Genomic DNA, 19,609 nt, shown 5'->3' on the forward strand with positions numbered 1-19,609 from the left:
GGACTGTCCCTTTACACATTACATTCAGAGTACCAACTCCTGGAGGCAGAACCTCTAGAGACCCTATCTCAAAATCACCCTTCTGTTTACTACCACCCTTTTTACTTCTTGTAAGAGGAGATGATCTCTCTGGGACATCCGAGAAAGGCAAAACTGAGTTTACCACCTTGCTGTTTTTCAGTACTTCCCTCTTAAATTCATAGGGCATTTAAAAGAGGAGGAAGAATCTTCAATGCTTATTGCTAAGCAAAAGGTTCCAACCATAAGAAACCCTGGAATTGCTGTGGGTGTTAAGTTAAAACTACTTGTAGATATTAGCAAGAAGACCAGTGGTTTTTAGGGGGAAGGTCAGGATAACAGGCAGAACACAGGTTTCTTGGGACGAGAAAATATATAAACTACAATGGCGAATACACATTACTAGACATTTGTCCAAACCCACATGATGTACAACAACAAGAATGTAAAGGATAACTGTGGGGTTAGAGCCATGGTTCAGTGGTTAAGAGCTCTGACTGCTCTTCTGGAGGTCCTGAGTTCAATTCCCAGCAACCACATGGTGGCTCACAACCATCTATAATGAGATCTGATGCCCTCTTCTGGCCTGCAGGGAACATGCAGGCAGAATATTGTATACATACTAAATTAATAATCTTTTTTTAAAAATGTTTAAAAAGGATAACTGTGTGAAATGTGCATTAATGTAGATCCATCCACTGTAACAAATACATCACTCTCCTGGGAGAGGCTATGTAAGTGTGAAGGCAGGGCCAGGAAATCTCTACCCTTGGTTAATTTTACTGTGAATGTAAGTCTGCTCTGAGATAATAAAGCCTGTAATTAACAGCTACAACAGAAGCAACCAAACAGCTGAGCTTCTCACCTCGCCTTTGATCAAATCCCGATGCCGCTGACAATACACTTTTTTATCATCCAGGAAGACACAGTTCTTGGCTCGGGAACACATGAAATGGTAGTTGCTGGTGCAGGATGTGAGACAGCAACCCACGGTGGCTCCTGGCTTTTGGCAGAATTCACATCGCTACAAGTCCAGAAAGAACAGCCCTATTTAGATTGGCAGGCATTTTAAGACACTTGTCAACTCTTCTGTGACTTGTCCCTTCTGAGCATCCAATGTTCGCTTTCTTGACTGCTAGTCTGCTGAGCTACAAGGAAACGATAAACTAACTACAACGTGGTAACTAGAAAATTTAAACACTAAATTGGATTTACACTTTGAACTGAAATCAGTTTTCCCTAGAATGTATGGTGGATTTATTAGACTTGAAACTATGAAGACGTCAAAAAACATGTACTTGTAAGAAAGTTGTTACATCTCAAAGCAACTCAGTGATACTAAAATTTTACTAGTAAGAAACTAGTTGTCTTAGTTAGGGTTACTATTGCTGTGATGAAACACCATGACCAAAAGCAATGTGGGGAGGAGATGGTTTATTTCACTCACAGTTCCATGTAACAGTTCATCATCAAAAGCAGTAAGGGCAGGAACTCACACAGGGAGGAAAAGATACCGAGCCAATGGAGGGCACGGCTGCCTGCTGGCTTGCCCATTCTGCTTTTCTTCTTCTCCTTCCTTCCTTCCTTCCTTCCTTCCTTCCTTCCTTCCTTCCTTCCTTCCTTCCTTCCTTCCTTCTTGGTTGAGACAGGGTTTCTCTGTATAGCTATTGCTGTCCTGGAACTGCTCTGTAAACCAGGCTGTCCTGGAACTCAAGATATCTATCGACCTCTGCAGACCAGCCTGCTTTCTTATAGAACCCAGGACCACCAGCCCAATGTTGGAACACCTACCCACAATGGGCTGGACCCTCCTCATCAATCACTAAGAAAATGCCTTAGAGCTGATCTTAAGGAAGCATTTTTCTGGATAGATTCCCTCCTTTTACATAAATCTAGCCGTATCAAGCTGACATAAAGCTAGCCAGCACACTAGTTCTGGAGTATTAGACTTCACAGCTAACATGATTTGAAGATTCCATTCTCTAGGCCCTGGGTCATTCCCTTTTTTTTTTTTTTGGTTTTTCAAGATAGGGTTTCTCTATGGCTTTGGAGGCTGTCCTGGAACTAGCTCTTGTAGACCGGGCTGGTCTCGAACTTACAGAGATCCGCCTGCCTCTCACTCCCGAGTGCTGGGATTAAAGGCGTGTTCCACCACTGCCCAGACGCTGGGTCATTCTTAAAGACAGTCTGTGTCCTCTATTCTGTTCTTCCCATAACTCACTCATTGTTTTTTCATGTGTTTTGTCTGTTGTCTACGTTCCTTCTGGTAACCTTTCATGCTCAAACTCTAGCTTCTAAACGTTTATTCCTCAGTACCACGGTGACTGCTCTCAGCTGCTCTGACAATGTCCCTCTTCCTTTGTCACGCTGCACATACATAGGTTTATTCTGTGAAAGTTCAGAATGTCAATTAACTTGACAGTCTCTGAGCTGATTCTGTTACCTATTAAAATTGGTGCTCTCACATATTTGAATGATGCTCAAGTTATATGATGCTTTCTTTTTAAGAGTTTTTGATGATTTATTTATTGTTGTTTTATGTCCATTGTTGTTTTGCCTGCATGTATATCTGTATGATTGTCAGATCCCCTGGAACTGAAGTCAGGCAGTTGTGAGCTGCCACATGGTGTCGGGGAACTGAACCCAGATCCCCTGGAAGAAACAGTCAGTGCTCTTAACTGCTGAGCCAGCTCTCCAGGCCCCCATTTTTCTATTTGTTTCCTTTTTCAAAGGATCAGACCTACAACATACACCAGTACTTACTGGCAAGCTATTGAAATACTATCAAGAATAGGGAGGCTATACTCATGCCCAGAACAAAGACTAAAACCACTTCATAGGTGTACACATAAAGTTCTTACCAGCTGCTTGCCCCTGATCACAGCCATATGCACATTCTTTAGTGATCCATCATCATCTTCAAATACTTCTGCTGACCACAAAGCACAATTCACATGTGTCCACTCATTTTGGCCAATGTATAGCAAGCGGCCAGCATCCTGAAGAACCAAAGGAAGTCATATTAGTCTTATCTCAGATAAGACACCTCAAGAAAGCAACTTCAATTCCTGAGGGATGAAATCATAATCCAGTTTTCAATGTTTCTGCTATATTCTAATTATTTTTCCCATAAAATTGAAATATTTTATAATTCTATTGAGAACAAAAGATCAATATATGGAAGGTTTACGTAACTGTGAAAACTACTTTAAAACTGTAGTTTAATTTAGTTCTCTCAGAATACACTACGAACTCTCTCACTAAATGCTTGTGGGTTGAAGTAGGGCTTCACGAATGCAAACACTGTAAGTGTGACCTACAGTCCCCCAAATGTTGCATTTTAAATTCTCAATATAAAGCCATTAAATAAAGACTTTACACTTATTATTTCATTAAATCCTTACAACCATGCTAGGTTAAGAATTATTTCCTTGTGGGACTGGAGAGATGGCCTAGAAGTTAAAGGCATTTTCTATTCCTTCAGAGGATCCAGGTTTGATTCCAGCATGCACATGGAAGCTCACAAACATCTGTAACTCTATTTCCAGAGGATCTGGTGCCTTCTTTCAGACACTGCATGCACATGAAGCACAAACATACATGTGTGCCCGTACACATAAAATAAAAATAAGAATTTAAAGAAATATCCTATTTCAAAAAAGGGATTATCTTCATATTAAGGATGTAACTGAGGGTCACGGGGGTTAAGCTCTTGCAAAAGTTATCAGCCAGAAGGGTAAAAAATGAATCTAGGCAGTCTGTCAGAACTGGGGCCCTTAACCATTCAGCCACTTTATATTAAACACAGGCTACATGATATACCACTTGTTTGACTACGACTTCACTAAGTATTTTTTTTTAAAGATTTTATTTATTTATTATGTATACAATATTCTGCTTCCATGTAGATCTGTATATCAGAAGAGGGCACCAGATCTCATAACGGATGGTTGAGAGCCACCATATGGTTGCTAGGAATTGAACTCAGGAACTCTGGAAGAGCAGCCAGTGCTCTTAACCTCTGAGCCATCTCTCCAGCCCCTTCACTAAGTATTTTTGAGGATTAGTTATCAGTAGGTTTATTCAGGGTAAATCACTTTTGAAGAAACTCAGTTATTTAAAACTTTCTAAGGCCAGGACTGGAGTTGGCTGAATTGTTAAGAGCATCTTTTGCCTTGCAAAGAACCTGGGTTCAGTTCCCAGCACCCACACAATGATTCACAAACATCCATTAAATTTAGTTCCAAAGGATCCTACACTCTCTTCTAAATTTCACATGTGGTGTACATACATACACGCAGGTAAAACATTCCCACACACTTAAAAACTATCTAAAATTTAAAGAAAAAAAAAAAAAACAGCATCACTTGTCTATAATCCCAGCTACTAAGGAGACTGAGGCAAGAGGGTCAGAAGGTCTTGGCAGGCGTGGAAAACAAGGTAAGACCCCAAGCCAAAATGAAAACAGAAACAAAAACAACTTTAGTTGCCACAAATTCACAAGTAAATACTCATTACAATCATCAAATACTGACACAAAGGACAAATGGTTTGGCCAGGTGGTGGTGACGCATGCCTTTAATAATCCCAGCACTTAGGAGGCAGAGGCAGGTAGATCTCTGTGAGTTCAAGGCCAGTGTAGTCTACAAACTGGATGCCAGGAGAGCCAGGACGGTTACACAGAGAAATCCTCTCTGTGTCTTACACACACACACGCACGCATGCACGCACGCACGCACGCACGCACACGCACGCACGCACGCACGCACGCACGCACTCGCGCGCGCGGGCAGACACACAGTTCATATGAGGTTTTTATTTACCAGGATCCCATGTCCCAAAGTACTTACATTAGCACTGTCATCACCATACATCAGACACAGTGCACACTGTCTGTTGTCATCTATGCCCGGGGGTGGATTCAGTTCTGGACTGTCTTCTCGACTCCTATCAGTACCTTAGGACCCCAAAGATACTCAGTTAAAATTGGTAATACTATGGCTTTTTAGGGGAGAATTCAGCTTAAGTAGTCTATGAAACAAATACTTTTAAAAGGTTTTTACAGTTATGTTACCTGAAATTCCTTTCTGATATCTGAGTACATTAAATTTAGATTCACTAAGCCAATCATTTGCATCTGGAAAGAAGTAGGTACTGACTGCTCATTCTGATGACTTACTCAGGACTGGAGGTGTAGGAGGATGCAGAGGCGAGGGTGAGTCTGGCTCTCCAGGGCCTTTGGGTTTGGGAGCTGGAATGATTTTCTTCATTAGAGGAGGTTGCTCAGTGTGGCTGTTCTCCTCTCGCTCCTGCCACTGAGCATAGTTATGGTCAAGTGAAGGCGGGAGCACGGCGTTGGGTAACATTCCACTGCTGCAAACAATTGATTCGACAAGTGTTTACTGAGCGCTACAGTGTACGCAGCGCCACAAAAAACAATCAACTCTTGGTATCAGCCGGTCTTGGACCTATGTACAAGCCCTTCACAGAATTTAAAAACAAGTCACAGAATTTGAAAACTGCCTAACTATACTCAACATTTAAAAGACTTTTAATTTTGTTTGGGACAGGGTCTCACAATGTAGCCCAGGCTGGCCTTGAATTCCTGACTCTCCTGCTTTAGTCTTCCAACCACAGGGGTTACACCTGTGGGAAATCATCATCTTTTAACATTGACTCATATGGCTGGGGATGGATCTCAGCGGTAGAATATTTGACTAGTGAAAACACAAGGTCCTGGGTTCGCTCCACAGTACTGCAGTAGGGGGGAAGACCACGCATATGACTTTTGGTTAAATATCCAGAAAGAATGATAACTCTACCCCCCAAAACTAACTAAATAAAAACAGGTTACTGAAATAAAAATTAAAGGTTACATATTAAGAATCAAGAGCATTGAAAGGCACATTTTGAACTAAGTAATATAGAGCCCGATTACACTAAGGTCAATGACATGGTCACTAAGGTCTAGCACATACTGTCCATGTGTCAAAATGTGTTTTTACAAGATAACAAATGCAAATGTGGAGGGAAAAAAGCACCAGCCCACAACTAACACAAATGTTACTTGTCATTTCAAAACCAGAACAGATGGCATTTCAGGTGGCTGATTTTTAATATTAAAATAGCCCAGAAACCCTCAATCTACTAACATGAGATATCTGATTTCTCATGGGCTACTTTTACTCACTTGTTTGATACTTTATTTGGTTCCCAAAATCTGGACTTTTTGACACTGAACCATGGAAAAACCCGCTCCATTTGCTAAAAGAAAACAAACAAAAAGAATTCAAATGAGAAGATCCATGTAGAAACCAAATCAAACCAATCCCAGACCAGTGTCTCAGTCTATATATGGATTATTTCAGACCAAGGCAAAGATCCATCCATGTTGGTAACCTTACCGGCTTCCCAGCCTCCTCCCAAAGAATTAGAGGAAATATTAAAACCCAAGAAACTTTCTGCACATCACAAAGCAAGTAACAGAAGAGAAGGGATTCACAGGGCCATTATGAATGGCGAGCATGAGAAACATGAACTACTGGCCAGGCAGTGGTGGCGCATGCTTTTAATTCTAGTCATCAGGAAGCAGAAGCAGACAGATCTCTGAGTTTGAGACCAGCCTGGTCTACGTAGTGAATTGCAGGGCAGACAAGGCTACACAGAGAAACCCTGTCTCAAACAAACAAACAAACAAACAAACAAACAAACAAACAAACAAAAAATCCCATGAACTATTAATCTCATTCACCCGAATAAAGAAAGACTTGACCATGCTGTTGGCTTTTTTAATTTCTGGCTGCCCTCCATCTGAATTAATGGCTGCTTGAATGATCTTCACAATATCATCACTGAACTCCAACTGTATACAAAAATAAAACACCAATTATTCATAAAATAGTACCATGCTCTCAAAAACCACTTCCTCTTCCCTCCATTGTCACCTAGCACAGGAGCCCAACAGAAAACCCACAACCCATTTAACTACAGTGTAATTACTCTCCGAGGCCTTTAGGTTTCTCTTCTCAATTAACTTGAGGCAATCAAGAGATTCCAGGCTAATAAGGCAAGAATGCAAACAAATTGACTGTCATGGTAAGTGACCAAAACAGGCTCACATTTTTTTATATTTGTATTCAAATGAATAAGCAACTCAATAGCAAATAAGGATGACACAGTGAAGAGTTTTCTCTACAAATTCTTAAAAGCATGAACTTTATGATATTTATGAATAAAAGAGGGCACAACATTCATATCTAAACTTGAAAAGGAAGACACATTAACTTTACATTAGCATTTTCCTTTAGTAATTTGGTGCTTCCTTGAAACATAAAAATAATTTAAATAACTCAGAGGAAAGCCAACTAAAGTAATTATTTTAGGTACCACCACATTATCACCCTTCTAAAACACACAGCTGAAATAACTCATATTCTGAGGACTGAAGCTACCTCTAAATACAATACAAATCATTCTGAAATTTACTTATACCCAGCCATACTCGAAAAGAGTCCAGAAGGCTGAAATAAACACTGGAAGCCTGGTCACGTGCTCAAAACATACCACAGACACGTAGCTGCTCTGGTCCATTTTCCTCTTGACTCCCTCCAGGTCTAGAGGCTGCTGCTCGTCCTGCTTGCTGACTTCAGTGAGAACTGGAGGGTCTGGTCCTTCTGGGGAGCTTCGGGAGGGTATGCTCTCCTCTGTCTCAGGGTTTAAGTCTGGAGGCTTGGCAGCCTGCGGCAGTAAAGAGGTTTCTGTTACCAAACATCAAGAATGAGGCATCTATGCACTTTGTATCAAAATTAGTAAGATGACACTAGAAACAACACAGAACATGAAAATAGCCAGAGTTCTTAATTAGAGAAATTAAAAAATGGACCTATTTTCTTTTTTTTTTTTCTTTTTTCTTTTTATTTTTTTGCTTGTTTTGCTTTTCCAGATAGGGTTTCTCTGTGTAGCTTTGGAGCCTGTCCTGGAACTCACACTGTAGATGAGGCTGGTCTCGAACTCACAGAGATCCACAGGCTACCACTGCCCAGCAAGGACCTATTTTCTAATGGCTTGTCTAGGAAAACATTAAGCATTGTACTTGATAATTTGTAAAGGTAGAATAAAAAAGGGCAAAACTGTGTCCAATCTTTTAATACAACAGATAGCCATTGATTTTCCTACTCTAAAAACAGACTTCAGGGGTAGAGAGATGGCTCAGTGGGTACCTGTCAGTGTGCTATCAGCCTGACAACATGAGTTTAATCTCCAAGACCCACAAGGTGGAAAGAGAAGTGAATCTTGCACACCAGAGCATATGCACGCATACACACAAACACACACACAGAATAAACCATGAAAAAACATTGAAAAGCCAGAGCTTTACATTGAAAGATGAAGCAGCACCCAGCTCTGAGCTCAGGTGATACACTTGCTTTCCCATCACCAAGACGGCTTATGTTGTCAACAACCACTTTATAAATGAGAAATTTACAACTGGTTCTTAAGCTGCTTGCCAAAACTGCCTTCAGGCTCAGGTCTCCACAGCTCTTACTCTTCAGTCAGAATCTGTTTTTTTCTAAGAAGCAGCTCTCTTCAGGTTGCTGTCTTAAAGTCCTTCACCGAATCTCTATCAATGATGGCAGAAGAAGACCAAACTTCTTTTGTTTTTGTCAAATTACTGTGTAAACCTCAAACTCACAGCCACAATCCTGCCTCTGCCTCCTAAGTGCTGGAGTTAGAGGTATAACCACCATGCTGGACCAAACAGTTTATAGGTGAGGCTTTGAAGACATAGCCATTTCCTATCTCCTCTCCACCGAATGGCCTATTGATTTTAGGGTCACTCATTTTGTTTTATGAGTGCTTTGGCTACATGTATTATGTGCAGTACATGTACTGGGGCCTAGGAAGAAGGCAGTGAATTCCCTGGAACTGTTGTGAGCCACAATGTGGGTGCTGGGAATCATACTGTTCTTAACTGCTGAGCCATCCTTCCAACCAAGGTTCTACTCTTAGCTCTAAAAAATTCCCTAATGTTATAACCAAGAGAAGAAACTATAAAAAGTAAATGAAGAGTGAAGCAAAAAGAAGCAAGTAACAGAAACAGCCTTCCTTCATTACTAGTTAAACCATCCAAGATCAAGTTCTCAAAACACGAAGAACCTCTGGCCTACCTGGCGGTATCGAAGCAAGTGACTAGTAGTCCGAGAATTCAACAAGGCGGTGAGAACCTGCTTCAGTGATGCCTGCAGCTCCTTCTCCAGGGCCAGTCGCCACTCGGCAGGGTGCCGCTCGGTGCAGTTCACACAAGTGTAGGCCACACTTTCTGGCAGATTCGACAGAATCTCATACATCTCATCTAGGAAAACAAAACCCAGAACAATGAGGGCCATTGAAGGGCAGGAGGGGGAGAAGAGCTAACTATCCCACTGACCCACAAAGCTGCACATTAGGGTCCGAGCTAAGCTGTTAATCTCTTATAGCAGTGGTGCTCAACCTTCCTAATGCTGTGACCCTTCAATACAGTTCTCATGATGTGGTTACCCCCAAACATAAAGTCATTTATTGCTACTTCATAACCATGGTTTTGCTACTTTTATGAATCATACATAATATAAATATCTGTGCTTTCTGATGGTCTTAGGTGACCCCTGTGAAAGGGTCACCCCCCAAAGGGTCAAAACCCACAGGTTGAAAAGCACTATCTTATAGAATACCCACACTCCGAATCCAAAAGAGGCTATCATTAATTAACATGAACCCACGATTAGGTAGTAACAATAGGGTTGGAGAACCAATAGCGTTTGGTGCCCAGAAATGGTTGTGCTTAAGCGAAGTAAACACAAATGGAACAATGTTACTGAGACAGTTCATCTTCATAGGGTTTGGGCTCACCTAGATATACCTGGGTGTGTCTGTGAGAAGATTTCTAGAGAGGTTTAACTGAGGAGGGACCCACCCTCAATGTAGATGGCAGGTAGTCCTATGGGCTAGGGTCCTGAACTGAATAAAAAAGGAAAAGGAGAAAGGCAGTTGAGCACTGGCATTGCCCTTTCTCTGCTTCCTGGCTGGCGCAACAGGCCAAGGCCACAGTGCCTTCCCACCATGATGGACTGGGGTCCTCTAAACTGAGCCAAAACAAAGCCTGCCTCCCAGTAAGTAACTAGTCACAGCAATAGGAAGAGAGACCAATATAGCTGCTTATTCTGGAGACCAAACACTAAACTATAAAGAACCCCAACGACACTCCCACAGTCTTAGTCAACAGTACTACAAAGAAACTAAAAACAACAACAAAAGACTCCAACCTTCTGTACCTGAGAGATTTTCACACTTGGAGTGGACCCATCGATCGCACTTCCCACACTGCATCATCTTGCTTTCATAGTCGTCGTCATCGTAGCACTTGTCACAGAGAGGGCAGAAGTTTCCTGAAAGCCAAGGTTACAGCAAGGCTTTGACCCACACCAATGCTCTCAAAGCCTTTGGCTTATGTGTGTCACCCTCATCTGAAACCTAATGATTTCTGGAGTCACTAATGAACACCAGCAGAATGCTACACAGGGATGGTCACACATCTGCACTATCAAAGAGTCTGAGCTCCTAGAGCTCTCATAGGAAAGCTTTAAACTCACCTCTGTAAGGGCCATGGGGTAGATTTTAATGATAATATAACAGAAAGGACAGAGGCTTGGTGTCAGATCTTGAGAGGCAGAGGCAGGAGGATTAAGAGTTTAAGGATAGCCTTAGTACTAGAGGGGGTGGGGTCATCCAAAAAGACAACATGTCTTATAAACATGATGTTTGGATTTTTAAAGAGGTAGTAAGTAATACAAGAGTAAGAAATGGTTAATTTAAATTTTTTCCTTGTCAGGTCCCAAAGAAACCCAGGACGAGGTTCACTCAGTATCTGTGGCTCCTCCCAGCACTTCTCACCCTGCCCTGTACCTGAAACCTCTCTCACAGAGGCTGGGTTTTGCTTCTCTTCTCCCAGCTTCCTATTCCTATATGAACCTGCCATTTCAGCCATGTGCTTTTGGTCCTCCGCTCTTGGCCTCTTTGCCCTTCTCTTTCTCTCCTCTCTTGCTGACCTCCCAACCCACAGCTCAGTTCCGTGTAGACTCTTTCAGATGCCTTTGGCTGAACTCTCCCTTATATCTACAATGAAATCCTCCTCAGCCATACCGTGGAGTGGTCATGTCCTCATTTTCATTGACTCCTTATTCTGATAGCTTTTATATTTAGAGTTCAGACAAGCACTTTCTAAGATTCCCTTCTAAGTACAACCTTCATAAATCTGTCTGACCCATGGATCCCTATATCTTTTACTATTTAATAAATATCCTTAAGTATATCCACTTATTTGATCTAAAGTGCCCTATGCTGGGTATAGAGGCTCCCCCTGCAATCCTAGCACTGAGGAGGGGACAGCAAGATGGCAACTCACAACAAAGACGGAATGGTGGGAGGAAAGAGAGAAGAGTGACAGTCACTTCTTAGCACCTTTATTGCAAGTCATTAGGACTGTGGGCTGGGTGTGTTAGCTGGATTCTTAGCAGTCACTTGCTGCCGTGCTAAGGACTGTATCCAGGGCCTTTCGATATCTAGCCAAGAACCCTACTGGCAACATCCTCAGCTCTTTCCTTCCCCTTCACTTTTTATTTTGAGATAGGTTCTCAATAAGTTCCCAGGGCTGGCCTGTGTTATCAGGTCTGACTTCTTGTGTAATTACTGAAATGAAATGTTTGTATGTCACCTGAACTCCTTTGTGAAATCAAATGTGTATTTACCAAAATTTGTCTCTGTTTTAGAGCATCTGTTTCTAACTAGCAATAATAAAATTTCCCCATAATTCTTCCTATATAAATTAGAAAGATGTTCCAAGATGACTGTCTATGTAAATAAAGAAGCTACAAGAAGGGGGTGGTGGTGCACACTCTTAACTCCAGCACTTGGGGGCCAGGGCAGGTAGATCTCTGTGAGTTAAAAGTCAACCTGGTCTACACAGTGAATTCCAGGACAGCCAAAGCTACATAGAGACCCTGTCTCAAAACAAAACAAAACAAAACAAAACAAAACAAAACAAAACAAAACAAGAAATAAAAAGAACAAGAGCAGAACATGTGTCTAAATCACATCTGTGACACAGTGAGCAGGGCATTCCACTCCTTCCACTTTAGTCCCTCACAAACATCAAATTAAACCAATTACTCATCGCTAGGTACCTTTAGCAAAGAGTTTGGCACAATCATGGCACAGTGAAAAATCATGAGACCACTGTGCATCCCACCCTTTGCCTGGAGTTGTGGATCCACAGCTCTTGCAGCGAACACACTTGGTACAGATCTGGAAAAGAAGAGGAGGGATTCATTCAGTAGGACTTTCTTGGGCTAGCGTCGTTTGTTGCTAAAACGCATGCAATTATTCCTGGATTAGACTTCTTTGCTGAGGTTACTGTTAAATGATCATTATTCTGGAGCAGTAAAGCAGGGATATCCTGTTATAAGCCACCAGAATACTTATGGAGTTAGCATAGTAGATTATACTCACCCACACTTTCTTTTTCTTGGTGGGTTTGGTGGGGTAGTTTGGTCCCAGGCACTCAGGGTGATAGCTGTTTCGGCACTTGTTACACTCCAGTAGCTGCTGTAGAGAAGGACAACAGCAGGAGAATACAAATCACACTACCTTCATTAGAAGATCCTGTTCCCAGCCGCTGACTAAGACACTTTATATTTTGTCATGCATTGTTTACTCCCCAGAGAACAGAGGTTTATCCTCTCAAAGTCACTCAGTACTAAGTAAATTTATCAGACAGATTTTTACTTATTTTTGGAATTTATTTTCTAAAATCATTTTCTGCTATCTCCCCAAAATTAAAAATAAAGTTAAGAAATTATCTTCAAACAGACAGAGAAACTGTCAACGGAGATAGTAATATTGACACAAAATCCCAGTGCAGAAGGCGGGGATGGAAACAGAGGCTTCACTATTGACATAACTACCTTTGTAGCCTGATGCTGCCTTCCACAAACATGGCAGAATTTGCAGCGGCGACAACACCAATTTTCCAGCTGGTCCTCCAGAGGGCGCTCATTTTCCTCTAAGCAAAACTTGTGGAAGGGTTCACAACATACTTGGCAATACACAAACTGCAGCAAGAAGATGAGAACAAGGTGTGTAACGAGGGTGCAGAAAGAAATAACCACATATCATGAGTCCTAGGCACCCACAAGTGATAATCCCATGTCCCAATGCACCAAAATGTGAGTCTTACAGGATGTACCTGAAGAAAACTGCACCCCCAACCTCCCTTGTTCAATGTATACAAATTTTGTCTCATAGCCAAAACCATTAAAAATAAGTATAAGATGGGTGTGGTGGCACCTGCCTTTAGTATCAGCACTGGAGAGGCAGGAAGATCTCTGAAGTTGAGGCCATCCTGGACTACAAAGGGAGTTCCAGGCCAGTCAGGGATACACAGTGAGACCCTATCTCAAAAACTGTCTAAAATTACCTTTCAGATATGTATAACAAACATGAAATAAAATAAATTTCATTTTTATGCTTAGGTCCCATCCCCCAAATATCTCAGTAAATATAGGTATATGCAAATACTCTAAAACTTGAAACAAATCACACACACACACACACACACACACACACACACACACACACACACACACCAAAATACCTAAAACAATTCTTGTCTCAAGTATTCAGAAAAGAGATACCTGACCCAACATATTTAACTCAACATGTGGAATTAAACAATCATAGTGTAAGAGATTCAGGCAACCAAAGTAGCAATAGCAAAATCATAAAAAGAATCTAAGATTTAACAGGGCCGGTTGCACACACCTCTAACTGCAACACTTGGCTAGGAATGAGGAGGGAGAGTTTGGGACTAGCCTGGACTACACAGCAAGATACTGTCTCTGAAGATTTAATGTACTAAGTGCAATGAGAGAGACCCCCAGAGAGGTCTAAACAAAACTGCAAAGAGAAAGGGGGTGGGTGGGAGGAGACAGGATGGCTTTAAAGTTTTAATTCTACAAATATACTATTGTGAGCTATGGTTTACACTTTGCAGCTGTAATTTAAAAGTAAGTTTCACACTGGCAGAGGATTTAAAAAACTATAACAACCAGAGCTGGAGAGATGGCTGAGCAGTTAAGAGTACCTTCCCGAGGACCTGAGTTCAATTCTTAGCAACCCCAGTTCACAACTGCCTATAACTCCAATTCCTGGGGATCCTAAGCCTCTGGCCTCTTAATGCACTGCACACAAGTATACATACCCCCACACAGACACACATATACATAATTAAAAATAATGAAAGCAATCTTTTAAAAACATAGAACAACCTAAATTTTCTTCTGACAAAAAAAGTTTTTATTACTGGGACAAGTGGTCAAGCCTAAAGAAGGTGTAAATTATATGCCACTGATAAACCAGTATTAATTTCCTAATTTTGATAATTATACTGTGGTTATACAAGAGTCCTTGATTTTAGGAAATACAATCATAGAGGCTTTTGTTTGCAACTTGCTCTCAGGTTTTAGAAAACAGAATGCATATGTTTATACATTTCATTTCTTATTTTACACTTGATCTGAGCTTGGAAGAGTGAGAATCATTTTGTATTTTGGAACAATATATACATATAAGCAAAAACAGAAAACAGAACTCTAGTCACATTTGGATAATCTAGGCAGAGGATATTGGCGCCTCACCCACTTCAGCAGTTTTCCTATAAGCTTGGCTTGAAATCTGTTACCGTGAAAAAATTTAAGTGGAAAATTCCTGAAGCAATGGTCATAATTTGCAATACAGTGCAGACTGTGTGCTGGTCACTCTAATTTTTTAAAAAAGACTTATTTCTACTTTTATTTATGCATATTGTGTTGGTGTGAGTGGATGCCGTGTGTGTGTGCGTGCGTGCGTGCGTGCGTGTGTGTGTGTGTGTGTGTGTGTGTGTGTGTGTGTGTGTGTGTGTGTGTGTGTGTGTGTGTGATATGCCAGCAGAGGCCAGAATTAGACACTGGATCTCCTGAAGCTGCCTGCAGCTGCAATGAGCCACCTGATGTGGGGGTTGGAACTGAACCTGTGTCCTCTGAAGAACAGCAGGTCTCTTAATTACTGAGCCACCTTTCCAACCCCTAATTCTTTGTTTTCTTTTCATCATATTTACTCTGTGGCTCTGGCTAGCCTGAAATTCACAGGGACCCATCTGCCTCTCTGCCTCCTAAATGTGGAGATAAACAGAGTATGCTACATGGTGGCTCCTTAATTTGTCTTCATTTTATCTTAGTGTTTGTTTTAAAGACAGGGTTTCTTTGTGTAACTGCCCTGGCTGTTCTGAAGTTGCTTTGTAGGGTGGCTTCAAACTCAGAGATCCACCTACCTCTGCCTCCCAAGTGCTGGGATTAAAGGTGTGCACCACCACTGGGCACCCAGTTCCTATTAAAACAAGGAATTCTAAGACTACTATGCACAGCTAAACATAATTTAAATCAAACAATTATAAAGTCTGCTTAAGCCCATAAAACGGATACTGATGGTACAGAAGGAAGCCTTTCCTGTGGGTGGGCTGTTTGGATGCATAGCACTTGACTATGAAGGAAGAGGAGTGGGGTAGTCACTGGCATTTGCAGGCTGAACAGTCTCCATCTCTGTAATGTCTGAAGCAACCCTAGCACTTAAGACAACATTGTTCACACAGACTCTAAGAAACTATCTTATTAAAGAGGGATACAGGAAGTAACTCATACAATTGTTAGTGTATTATTTGTCTGTGCTAGGGAACGAAGCCAAGGCATTGCGTGGGAGGCAAATGCTTTACCACTGAGCTATGCAGGCTCTCACTATGTATCTCAAAACTAGACTTGAATCCAGCGTGTAGTCCAGGCTGGCTTCAAATCACAACTCCTGGCTCAAGCTCCTGAGGACACAAGCCACTAGGCTCAGCCTACATACTTTAAAATCACTTGTCCAATCAAATGAGATCATGGTTTATGTTTCATTTATGTTTTCTTTTTCAATCTGATATTTCTAACCAGTGATGTTATGGATATCTCTGTTAACATCAAACTACACCATTATATTTGCATGATAAGCATGCCCTACAACTTTAACTAATAGACTCCAGTTTTGTTTAGGTGTATCTTGTTTTTCAAGATAGTTTCTCTGGGTAGCTTTGGAGCCTGTCCTGGAACTCACTCTGTAGACCAGGCTGGCCTCAAACTTGAAGAGATCTACCTGCCCCTGCCTCCCAAGTGTTGGGATTAAAGGTGTATGCCACCACCACCACCACCACCCAGCTAGACTCTTGAGTTTTAAATATTTTTACTATGGGGGTGGAGAGATGGCTCAATGGTTTGCTTCCCAGCTCCGAAATGTAGACTCACAACTGTCTGTAAATCCAGTCCCATGACATTCTGGCCCCTGCAGATATCAGGCATTCACATGATGCAGAGACACACAGGCAGGCAAAACACCCATACACACAAAATAATGTTACAATTTTATTATATATACATATGTGGTAATTTAGATAATTACTTTTACAATAAATATCTAACATGCAGTTGCTGGGTTAAGAGAATATACCATTCTAAAAATAAACACTGTTTACAAACAGCTCTCCCAAAAGAAAAGACTACTAACTACTTTATATTTCTTCTATTGGAAATTCTCATCTCTGAATGGTTTTTTTATTTTTGTTTTTTGAGTCTCTCTGTGCAGCTCCGGCTGTCCTAGAACTCATAGGCTGACTATAAACTCAAGAAGATTTGCCTCCCTCTATATCTGAGTGCTGGGACTGAAGGTGTGTACCACCATACCTGGCCTTGCAGAATTCTTTAATGTTCAGTTCTTGGTCACTGGAGTGGTTAATGACCACCCCACCACATATACAATGTTTTTATTTGTCATTTTATGAATTATCTTTCTCTATATTTTGCCCATTTTCTGCAGTGTATTTTTTCATTTGTTAATAATTGCTACACATTTTTTTAAATTCACAGGTATTCAATATAAAAACTAATAGCAACCATTTTTATTGTAAGAGAAAAGTAAGAACTCTAATAAAGACTAAATTAAAGAGCTGAAAGTATTTACTACTAGATTCCTTCTTAAAATTTCTAAAAATTAAAAAAAATTCATGATCTGGCTTAAGCAAGGAGGCATTACCTGCTAACTACTAACAAAATGAATACAGTTATTTTGTCTGCACATAGCACAGTGACCCACCATTACACAGGAGAAAAAAGCAGGGTGTCTTACCTCTACGTGCCCACTACTGGCACAGAGAAAGCAAACTACTCTCGGTGTTATGGGGACAGAAGTCAAAATTCCTAAGCCTCCCATCTCCCACACATTTTCTGCTTCACAATCTTCCTGTGGAGAAAGAGACAGAAAGATCACTTATGAAAGCTTTACAATAGCATAACAAGGACAAAAAAACATAAAAATGGAGTGACACCAGAATGCCAAGAGAATGTCATTTCTGTTATTCTAAAAATAACTACTGCTTAAAAAAAAAATTACGAACTTGGCCAGGCAGTGGTGGCACACATCTTTAATCCCAGCAATCAGGAAGCAGAGGCAGGTGGATCTTTGTGAGTTTGAGGCCAGACTGTCTACAGAGGGAATTCCAGGACCGGCAGGGATACCCAGAGAAACCCTTTCTGGGAAAACCAACTAGGCTCTCACACCTGAAGCCATATGTTAACTGTAGTTTTTACACACTCCTCTAGTGGGTGCTGTTTCTCTTTCAACACACACCTTTCTTTAAAGGTCACACTGCTCAATAAAGGAATGATCACTAAACACTTTTACCTTGAAGTCCACTCTGATCCTGTGGACTCCATCTGCTGGGATTTTCTGCTTAGAACTGATGCCATTCGAAAGAGGGTTAAGGATGTTCAAAGTGCCTGAATTCTCTTGCTTATTTACTGGAGGTGGCTTCTCCTGAGACATAAAATAGATGTAGGAAAAAAAAAATCACTTGCCCTCACATTTGTAACAGGTGATAATACAAATGCCAATTCTTAGATATGGAAAACATGTCGCAGAATAAGGATCTTATAGAAGAAGAAAGGGAGCTAGGTGTGGTGGCTCACTTTGGATGTTGAAGCAGGAGGACTGCTGGGAGTTCAAGGCCAGCTTGAGTTACAGAGTCAGCCTCTGTCTTAAGAGAGGGGAAGAGTAATCTTCAGAAAATTCTGAAATTGTCTCAATCCATAACAATAGAAACAGAGGGCACAGGTAGGGGTTGCTTTTATAGATAAATATTCTAGAATAAGCTGCTGCCCAGACTACAGCATGCAAGGCCACGAAGAAAAGGAAGGCAACAAGAAAAGAGACCAGAGAAACCAAACAATAAGGGTTAAAGCCTATACCTTAATTCTATGAGATACCAGTGCCATCTACACAGAAGTAGGAAGACCGTTCTGCTTAGCCCAGAAAATGTCAAGGTCAAGGCTTTTCCCTACAAATAGAACAAATACATCCCCAAGGAATCACAGAATCAGGTCCCCTCTTACCTTGTCTTTTGGTTTTTGTTTTACAGGGATACTTGGGCGGGGGGCCACTTTTTTCTGCTTGCTTTGCTCTGGACCTAAAGGATTCAAGAGAGATTTTGTTCAGATGCCAGCAATAACTGCTTTCAGATGAATGGCCTGTGGAGAGAGGGGCATGCAAACAATCTCTAGACCTCAAAGAGAAAAACATGGCAACATAAAAACAAAACAAAAAACAAAAACATGGCAACATAGCTAATCTAACTTTCTGTTTTGCATCTGGTTTTACTGTAATATAACATTAAAGAGTACACTTTCTTTAACCAAAAGATGTAAAAAAAAAAAAAAAAAAAAATGCACGTAAGCATTTAGGCTCCCAAAATCGAATCTGAGACAACGTTTCTTGGCTGGCTCTGGCTGCTCCACCATTCTTGCTGCCTTCGGCACTCACCTGGCTCTGGAGGTGGAGGCTGCTTTTTCTTGGGCTCACTTGGAGTCGTCTTGGGAACTTCTTTTCTCTGTGGTGCTGCTGTGCTGGGTGGCTGAGGAGGGATGACCGGTGCTGGTTGGGAGACCTGCTTGCTGGACTTTCGGGAAGCTGGAGTGGTGACCTGTTTGGGTTCAGGTGCAGGCACAGGGGCATTTCCTTCCTCACTCTTTTCTTCCACAGGCTTACGGGGTGGAGGCTCACTGCTGCTCTTCTTTGGGGCAGGCTCTTCCCGTGCTGGGGGTGTAGCCTTCTGACCAGAGTCCACCGAGCTCTTCACAACAGTGCTTTCTTTGTTTTCTTTCTTTTCAGTGGTCTTAGACTTCTTCTCTTTCTTTTTCACAGCTAGGAGAACAAAACAAGATCATCTATCCATAAGTGAGAAGAGTTTCAGTGAAAAGAAGAAACACAAAGAGATCTATAAAACAGTCTTGTTCTCAGCCTCCCGCAGCCAGAGCTGGCACTCAGTCTCCACAAAGTTGAGGCCATGTTGATCAGGTGATGCAGAGAGATTTTATTGCTCTAGGAAATGAGCAGAGCTTTATTTTTTACATGAATTTTAAACATGTTTTTTTAATTATGGAAA

At 41.4% G+C, this 19,609-nt stretch overlaps 1 protein-coding gene across 6 annotated transcripts in view; it reads right to left on the minus strand.

Moving 5' to 3' along the window:
• The window catches only part of Kmt2a (lysine methyltransferase 2A), an 84,283-nt gene that overhangs the window by 21,966 nt on the left and 42,708 nt on the right, over positions 1-19,609 (minus strand). For 4 of the 6 annotated variants that reach the window (XM_035443626.1, XM_027411978.2, XM_027411982.2 and 1 more), the window contains exons 7-22: positions 18,988-19,368; positions 18,561-18,634; positions 17,854-17,985; positions 17,299-17,412; positions 13,017-13,163; positions 12,562-12,657; positions 12,237-12,357; positions 10,320-10,442; positions 9,186-9,370; positions 7,582-7,755; positions 6,770-6,880; positions 6,209-6,282; positions 5,198-5,391; positions 4,869-4,975; positions 2,880-3,017; positions 884-1,042 (exon numbers count right to left, since the gene is read on the minus strand). In XM_035443626.1, coding sequence (XP_035299517.1) covers positions 884-1,042; positions 2,880-3,017; positions 4,869-4,975; positions 5,198-5,391; positions 6,209-6,282; positions 6,770-6,880; positions 7,582-7,755; positions 9,186-9,370; positions 10,320-10,442; positions 12,237-12,357; positions 12,562-12,657; positions 13,017-13,163; positions 17,299-17,412; positions 17,854-17,985; positions 18,561-18,634; positions 18,988-19,368 — 2,330 coding nt within the window. The remainder of the gene's footprint in view (positions 1-883; positions 1,043-2,879; positions 3,018-4,868; positions 4,976-5,197; positions 5,392-6,208; positions 6,283-6,769; positions 6,881-7,581; positions 7,756-9,185; positions 9,371-10,319; positions 10,443-12,236; positions 12,358-12,561; positions 12,658-13,016; positions 13,164-17,298; positions 17,413-17,853; positions 17,986-18,560; positions 18,635-18,987; positions 19,369-19,609) is intronic. The other 2 variants (XM_027411979.2, XM_027411980.2) reach the window with 2 other exon arrangements.

This window comes from Cricetulus griseus, chromosome 4, assembly GCF_003668045.3.
Source record: "Cricetulus griseus strain 17A/GY chromosome 4, alternate assembly CriGri-PICRH-1.0, whole genome shotgun sequence".
Lineage (NCBI taxonomy): Eukaryota > Metazoa > Chordata > Mammalia > Rodentia > Cricetidae > Cricetulus > Cricetulus griseus.